Source organism: Henckelia pumila, chromosome 3, assembly GCF_033568475.1.
Source record: "Henckelia pumila isolate YLH828 chromosome 3, ASM3356847v2, whole genome shotgun sequence".
NCBI lineage: Eukaryota > Viridiplantae > Streptophyta > Magnoliopsida > Lamiales > Gesneriaceae > Henckelia > Henckelia pumila.
Genome location: NC_133122.1, coordinates 44,956,510 through 44,965,315, shown reverse-complemented (window position 1 = coordinate 44,965,315; position 8,806 = coordinate 44,956,510). Strand labels below are relative to the sequence as shown.

Sequence of the window (8,806 nt, the reverse complement as noted above, 5' to 3'; positions counted from 1 at the left end):
TTCATTATCCGTTTTTATTAAATTATCCAAAAACATTTTTACAAATTTTATTTACTTTTTAAAAACTCACATGTTTTTTTCAATTATATATATATTTTTTACGTTTTTTCTTCTCAAATAATTGAATTATCGAGTACACACGGTTGCTAGTTATTATTAATCTTCTTCTTCGTTTTGCGAAGTATTTTCTTATATGAAATATTTATATGAATACTCCTACGCATAAACACAATTTCATGTCAGTTCCCATGTCATTAAGGAGGGTGTGTTTAATCTGGAGTTTTAATATTTTTAGTGATTTTTTAAAATGATAGATTCTTGTGAAGTTGATCGATTTTTATTGACTTTTATAGAATCTCACGAATTTAATAACAGATTTTTATGGATTCTTTGTATACAATTACATGAATTTGCATCTTTAATGTAAATATTATATTATTTTTTGTTTTTTTCTATGAAGTAATAATTATTTGACATAAATAATAACTTTATTTTAATTTTTTTTAATTTATTGATGAAAATGAATTTCATTTATTTTAAATGTATATATATATATATATATATATTAATGTAACAAAATTTAAAAATAAAAAATGTGTGGTTGTGTAAATTTATTTTTTTTTTAAAAAAATATAATAACTTAAATTATTTTATCAATTATATCATAAAAATTTATTTGCAATTTTTTATTTTTTATCATGTCTGTTATCCGACTATTCAAATATTTGAATTAAATCATGTTATAATTTTTTAATCATATATTATCACTAAATATTATAATTATTGGTATAAATCATATATATTAAAAAGCACAAAATAGTTCAAAATTTTCAATTTTTTTAATAATATTTTTTATTATGATTTTAAACTATCCCAAAAAATTTAAGAAAAGAACAAAAAAAATACATGAAGATAAATATATATATATAAAAAAAAATTTAGCGGATCAACAAATAATGCTCACTTTGTGCTCGACCACTAAATCCCGATTTCGTGTTTTAGTGGTGCGAAAAATCAAAAAACAAAACAACCAAAACCCGGTTCCGTGTTTAGTGATGCGAAAAATCAAAAAACAAAACAAGGAGACGTAGTGGGTAGGAATTTGTTGGTCACCTTAAAACTTTTATATATATATATGTGCATTTTGAATATGAGAGAGTGAGATAGAGAGGAGTGAGGAGATGTGGCAAAGAAAGAGAAATTACGAGTTTTAATTTTAGAAATTCATCAAAATCTTTGGGTTAGACAAAGATATTTTTTTTTACAAATTATAATTGTATCCTAAACATTATTGTTTGTATGTCAATGATTTTCATGGAGTTATTAAAAGTTCGTCTAGATTTTTGATAGAATTTTTAAAAATCAAAACGTTGAATATCACTTGACTTTTAAAACTATAGAAGAAATTTATTTTTAATACCACTACATTTCTATAAAATATATAAAAATAATAATTTAATACAACTAGACTTCTAAAATCTACAAAAATTGTTAATTCTCAAATTTAATACATCCTTAAAATTTTAACTACAAATCTTGTTTTTAAAAATAAATTCTCGTTCCTTTTTTTTTTCTTCCTCCTATTTTATTTGTCTTCTCTTTTACTTTCACGCTTTTGTCCTCTCTCCTCTACCGTAAATCCCGAGCCACCAAAACCCACCGGCGCCGACTCCCACCGGCGAACTTGACACCCACCAGAAAAACCCACGGACGGCGAAGGCAACAGGAAGAAAACTGTTTTTGGGCTCAAAAACCGCACAAATCTTCCCTGTTTTTGGGCTGCACACTGCCTTTTTGTTCTTCCCTCCTCTCCCCAGGACAAGAAATAATTACTTGTGAAAGGTAAATCTTGTTCAAATTGACGGGTTCTAGGTTTAATTGCAAAAATGTCGAGTCAGTGTAAATTGGAAGGAAAGAGCGCATGAAACTGTAATTTATTTGTACATGTAATATATTACATGAAATTAGAGGCGGTGGAGAGTGGTTAACTGGATCTGGGGCTTATTAAATATTAAATTTAGGTATGGATTCCTATTTTTGCATTGTTATTTTGAGTCCAATGTTGTCTTTTGGTTAGCTTGTCCGTGTTTGATTTCCTCATCACCTTTTCTATTGGTGTTGGAGGTGAATAGGCTTGAGTTAATGTTTGAGTTTCATCTGTTTTGAGCCGAGCTCAGGATTTTGAATTCACCTTCGGGTTCAGTAGGCTTGAAAATGCTAGCTACAAGAATTCAAATTGAGCTCGAAACAGTTCGAATGCAAATGCATGTTATGACAGTTATAATTTATTATCCATGCTTTATTAGGTGTCTAGGGTCTCTGGTTTTCCACTCCTAATAACCGTGAATCTGTTTTTTGAATTTGAGAATGAAAGACACTGGATTTGGCATTTCAAATTGAAATTCTTCAAGCAAGAAGTAATGTAATTTAAAAAATAATAATCTTTCTGAATCTCTATTGTAGCAAGCACTTGAGAAATATTTGGCAGGCATGCCTTGCAATAGTTTGATTTGAACACAGTTATGTTAGTTGAGTCAAGAATGTTGGTATATATCGAAAGGTGGCATAAATGATATGCATTGAGTTTGTTGAAAATTGTTCTCTTTCGTCGGGTTTATTTTTATTTTTATTTTTTAAAGATAGCCTTGATAAAATTGACTAGAAAAAGAGGACCCATAAAGTTGATCCAATACAGGTACTTGATATTGTTTTTATTGGCTAAATTAAATCAATAGTTTATTTGTATTTTTGTCCACAATGATTGCAACTCAGTAGATTTCCACTTATGACAAAGATGAGAGTTATGTCTGATCCCATATTTGATGATGTGTCAGATGAGTTTAGCAGCAGATTCTCCGGTGCACTCCTCAAGCAGTGATGACCTTGCAGCTTTTCTTGATGCGGAGTTGGATGCTATTTCTGATGCATCAGCAGATATTCAAGAAGTTACAGAAGTAGAGGAGAATATTGATGATGTCGAGGAGGGACATTATGATTTGAAATCTGACAGGTATACTTCATTTGAGAATTTTTGTTTACTAAAGTTTTGGTTTTCATCGTCTCATGCTTTAATCATATCATTCTGGTGCTAGGGATTTGACAAATATGAAGTTTTCTTTTTTGTTTTTAAAGAAACTCGTCAAATCATGTATGATACTTGTACGATGAATATGATGGGTCAACACGGTAGTTAAATCTTGAACTTCTAATGAATATACTTGTGTTATAGGGGTGTCAAATGTTTTTCATTTGGTTTGAATTCTCTACCTCCCAATTGATGCTCTCAATTATCTTCTTTGTCAATGGGGTGGATGAAAGAGGATGCATTAGTCTGTCTTTTTATATGTAGTTCAAACCTTTCAAGTTGAAGAAGTTTTGCAATAAAAGTTGCCAACGCTTGCTCACGTGCACAGTGCTCACACCATTTTCAAAATTTTACGTGAATCACATTTTTCATGGACCTTAAGGGGATGTGCTCATATTTGTGATGTTATTGGTGATATCAGTGCTTGTTTTTATTGTTGTAGAGCTAAAAGGCGCAAGGTGGAGTCCTATGAAGATGTTGGTGATCTGCCGAGTTCCTCATCTCAAGGTGAACCAGTGCAAATCTCTCGCGGTAAATTTATGTTAGATGCAATTTTCATGTTTCATTTTTCAATGATTGATTGTATAATGTAAACAAGACCTTATTAACTGCGGGTTAAGTTTGAACTAATTTAAAATTATTGAACCAATAATTTAAAAAATGAATTTTAATATAATTTTTAATAACAATAATAACTGCATACCAGCCGATAAAAAATAGATATAAGCTTTCTGGGTTAAACTGACACATCTTTCCTTGAATGAAGATTGGTTTGAGATATTTGGTGACTCGTTGTCTTATTTGGCTGCCGATTTCATTTCCCTTTGGCATGATCACTCTTGAGGTAGTGACGATATGTATGGATTGGATGGTGTGTATGTAATTTGATAATAATCTATGATATCTGAACCGACATAATTTCTATTTTTTTTTATGGATACGCTATGTCGCTACATGACTTGTCAATTTGGTTTGCTTGGTCAAATGGGGTGGTTGGCATATCTCTGTTTTCAATAATTGTAAACTTTCTTCTGTTATATTTTGTGCGACTGCCTCAGGTTAGATGCATTGATCCTAGATTGTACCTACACTTTCTACTTTTCTTTGGCTGTATTTTCATGCATCATATTGTTTCATTTGTTTGTCTGATTCTCCTAGATTTGTTGTGAGCCTTGTTTTTTTGTTTTTTTGTTTTTAAAAAAAATTATGAGTTTTTTTAAACTATTAATTCCTTGGTTCTGCTTGATTCATGGATGCAGGGTCATCTCCGAAGACGAGTAAGTGCCTACATCCTGGCATTTATGCGGGAATGTGCATGAAATGCGGTATAAAAATGGATGACGAATCTGGTGTTGCATTTGGGTACATACACAAGGTTAATTTTTTGAAAAATATTATTATATCCTGCAATATTTTATCCCTAGAAAATATATTTTGAAGATGGTGCCACTTTTTGTGTGTGTTGCTCTCAACTCCAATCAAAATGTCACCCTATTTCAGTTCCCAGTTCCCTCTAGGAGTAAAAAGGACACGAAAAATCCTTTAATCAAAATAAAAGCTTTATGTTTTCAGTACAATTTAAGCCTCAATTAAGAAACTTAGCTCAAGTGAAGTGAAATAATCAGCACTACCAAAATTTAAGTAAATACATGGAATGAAATGTATTTCATCATTCCAGAGCTGCTCAGGTTGTTGTGGCCCTAATTTGAATTCCTGTATGGCATTGGATCAGTTTTCATAATGCTGTGATACAGAATTGAGAAATGGTTGTTTGAGTGAAAATGAAAGGAATAAATTCGAAAAATGTATTCTGTTAGTTGTTCATACCACCACATGTAAACAGTTAATTCCAAATGCTGCTTATTTTAATATTCTCATTCTTGTTTGGTTACATTTGAAAAATAGCATTATTGAACCCAATTTCCCTTTCTAAATTGCTGTTTTCCAATTTTCAAATTAAATTCATGTTTCATGCAGAACTTAAGGCTTGCCGATGATGAAATCTCCCGTTTACGTGAGAAGGACTTGAAGAAGTTGTTACATCATAAAAAGCTTTACTTGGTTCTTGATTTAGATCATACATTGCTTAATTCAACGCGGCTTGTGGATGTCACTGCAGAAGAGGGATACTTAATTGACCAAAGGGATGCTTTGCCAGGTTAATTTTTTCCTCAACCTATTGTGGTCTTCGTTTGGTCATCTTTTTTTAGGTCCAAATTCTTGCAGTTATATCTGAGGCAATAGCTGTTAGAACGATAGAAATAGTGTGGCAGTGACATGTTTTAATTGATTATTCTTTGCTCACCAACGATCCTCTTCCAAAATTGGTTCAACTTGTAACTTGGTGGAATTGAACTTGTGACCCATCGTCTTGGTACTAATTGTAGAATCAAGCATTAAATTATTTCTTATGCTGTGTTGTTACTTGATATGATAGTTTCTTTGAGAATCCCTGGCTTCCGTGGAAAATTCAGACTTCCTTTTTTATGAGCTTAGGATATGTTGGCATTTTGATACTAGACACAAGAAAAGACTATTTGTTTCAAGCTAAAAAATATTTGTTTAGTACCTGCATCTAGTTGAAGATATTTACCCTGGAAATTTGATGCCTGTTAGCTAAAGGGTTTCAAGGAATAGATATTTATTATCTGTCTGCCGATGTTGAAATTTGCCAAGTAACTATCTCTCTAATATTATAATGATAAAAAATGAATCCTTGTACTAGACCACATTCTTTCAAGAACTAATAATTGGTTTTGACCACCATGATTTTTTCTCCTAACTTTAAGGCATTCCAATTTGTTAATTAACTTTAAACTTGTATCTGTCTTTGCCATCAATTGAGATGGTTTAGAACAGTCAGTATGGTATCTTATCCCAACAGTCCTTTGAAACCGGAAATATGTTGTGCCTTCACCTATCACTTCTTTCTCTTTTAAGGGTTATTACTGCTCTAATTTCTTAAACCGCTGAGAACCATGTTACGCTGCTCATTCTCTGCATTGAACTCTAACCTGAGTGTAATTTCCTTTATTTTTAATTTGCAAGATACTTTGAAGAGAGATCTATTTAGACTGGAGTTGATGCAGATGATGACCAAGTTGAGGCCATTTGTACACACCTTCCTTAAAAGTGCCAGCGATATGTTTGAGATGTACATATACACTATGGGCGAACGTCCCTACGCCTTGGAAATGGCAAAGTTGCTTGACCCGGGGGATGTTTACTTCAATTCCCGAATAATTGCTCAAGGGGATTGTACACAAAGACATCAAAAGGGTTTAGATATTGTTTTGGGGCAAGAAAGTGCTGTCCTCATTCTTGACGACACTGAAGCGGTAATTGAGCGACTTATATTCTGGAATTGGTGGGAAGTGATTCTTTTATACCATATTTTTGTTGTGTTTTTCACGTTTTCATCTTATGATTTGTGTTCATTTGGGAAAATAGTCGTAAACAAATTTAGAAGCTGATCTAACTTTTGAAGAGTCAGTATTTTGACCTTGTCAAAAGGATGACTTTGCACTACAATAGACGCGACAATCTGGTGTGAAAAGCCAGCAAGAAACTAAAGTTAAATATAAAACAAATTTTCGTGTACATTTCTCTTGTTGAACTAGGTACTCTGTAGTGTTGTACTTCTTGGATAAAGTAAATGATATTGTTGTTCAAGTCTTGTAGAATTAAGGAGCAAGGTGGTACTGATCAATTTGTGGCATGTACCAAGTGCTACATGTTTTGTTGCTTGGCCATGCGCTATGACTTGGACTAGAAGGTTTTCAATTTTAGCCACTTATTGAGTAACAAGATGATCTAGTTTGGTTTTGGTGGATTGAACTGTTATTTGAGCCAGTTGGATTTTCTTACAAGTTACAACAGAATTTTGCTGAGCAAAAAAGCTTTGCTTATCAATCTCAACAATTTTTTCCTCAGCCTTAAAGTATATTGAGAAATATTATGTTGCCATAGTTGAGCTGAAATCCTGATATATAAATTGTGCGTTATCTCTGTAATCCTACTTCTATAATTCTAGTCATTCTGCTGAAGAAGCTCTTTGTTTGTATGTGTAGTATGCGTGCATTTGTGCTTGTTGACATCCAACGTTCTTCAAGTACTTTTTGCAAGCTTATTCTAACAGAACCATGTCTTTATTTAATTTGCAATATTCTTTGTTGTTTCCCATCAATGATGTGCTTTACGGGGAAATTTATTGTTCGTCATTTTTTTATTTAGGTATGGAAGAAGCACAAGGAAAATTTGATATTAATGGAGAGATACCACTACTTTGGTTCAAGTAGCAAGCACTTTGGCTTCAACTGTAAATCACTTTCTGAACTTAGAAGTGATGAAAACGAAAGTGATGGTGCGCTGGCAACGGTTCTGAGAGTTCTTCTGCGGATCCACAGTTTGTTCTTTGACCCGGTACTTTATCTCCTTACCTTCAAAAAAATTTATCTTACTTCTTTTCTAGTTCATTGTATTGATAGGAGTTTTCTTCTTTTAGGGGCGTGATGATAATCTGGTGGACCGAGATGTGAGACAGGTAAATATTAATGGGATGGCTGAGTTTTACATCTATTTGCTCTCATTTGTCATGGCTGCTAGTTTGTAAAATGCCTGTAGGTACATTATAAAATTTTAATTTCATTGGTTATTTTGGGCTTCATGATATCCAAATCCTTTAGGCTGTGGCTCAGATGAACCAAGCTGGTTTAATAATATTTGCTGACAAGAACTGACGGTGACACTGATTTGAATGTTTCTATATTTTTTTGAGGGTTTGTGGAAATTAAGGGAGTAATCAAATTAAATGAAGACAAAATTTGCGTGTTTTGTCGAGCTTGAACAATTCTTTGAACTTGATTCAAGCCTGTTGACTTTGAACCCAATATGCTGAAGAATCTAAAATTTCTACTTTGATCTGGTATACGCGCGCAGGTTCTAAAGAAAGTTCGTGAGGAGGTGTTGACGGGTTGCAAAATTGTCTTCAGCCGTGTTTTTCCTACCAATTTTCAGGCTGAGCAGCATCATCTATGGAAAATGGCTATGCAACTTGGAGCTACATGTTCAATGGAACTTGATTCATCGGTGACACATGTAGTCTCTCTGGATGCAGGAACCGATAAATCTCATTGGGCGGTCCAAGAGAAGAAATTTCTGGTCCATCCACGGTGGATTGAAGCTTCCAACTACTTGTGGAAAAAGCAACCAGAAGAAAATTTCCCTGTCAGTCAATCATCAAAAAATAAATGATCCAGTTGTTACTTATTACACTATGATTAACGGCTGATGACAAATTACTTTACTGATTTTTGAACTCAAAACGTGTAAATACTTGATTAGTTAGCACCGTAGCTTTGCTCGAATGTAGGTTTAAGGATCTGTTTTTGTTGTTTTGATTACCATCACATTGATTCTTGGAGCATCGGCCTCTCATTTGGCCATTATTTTATAACTTGATTTCACACGGTTTGAGTCATAGTGTGATATGCATATTTCTCAAAATGTTTCGTAGTTTGTAATTTCAAGATTTGTAGTACTACTATCTTGAACAATAATCGTTGTCTTGGCAGCCAAATTATCAAGAACAATAAGCATTTTAGCAGTCTGTCTTAAGAATAAATAACCCAACTCTTATCTTGATCAAATATATCATATGAAACCACCAAAAATCCTCTTAGAAGGAAACACGTTATTGAACCCAAAACACAAATGCAACCA

General features: G+C 32.9%; 1 protein-coding gene across 2 annotated transcripts; it reads left to right on the top strand.

The window, feature by feature from the left end:
- The first annotated feature begins 1,602 nt into the window (after positions 1 to 1,602).
- Positions 1,603 to 8,545, top strand: LOC140886706 (RNA polymerase II C-terminal domain phosphatase-like 4). Of its 2 annotated transcripts, none has more exons than XM_073293431.1 (9): positions 1,603 to 1,842; positions 2,835 to 3,010; positions 3,528 to 3,592; positions 4,345 to 4,460; positions 5,063 to 5,243; positions 6,134 to 6,423; positions 7,319 to 7,507; positions 7,590 to 7,628; positions 8,024 to 8,545. In XM_073293431.1, exons 2-9 carry the CDS (start codon positions 2,835 to 2,837, stop codon positions 8,336 to 8,338), a joined length of 1,371 nt encoding a protein of 456 aa, XP_073149532.1. In that variant the 5' UTR covers positions 1,603 to 1,842; the 3' UTR covers positions 8,339 to 8,545. The 2 variants fall into 2 exon arrangements, with proteins under 2 accessions (XP_073149532.1, XP_073149531.1); XM_073293430.1 differs by having other exon boundaries at positions 3,528 to 3,616.
- The last annotated feature ends 261 nt before the right edge of the window (positions 8,546 to 8,806 follow it).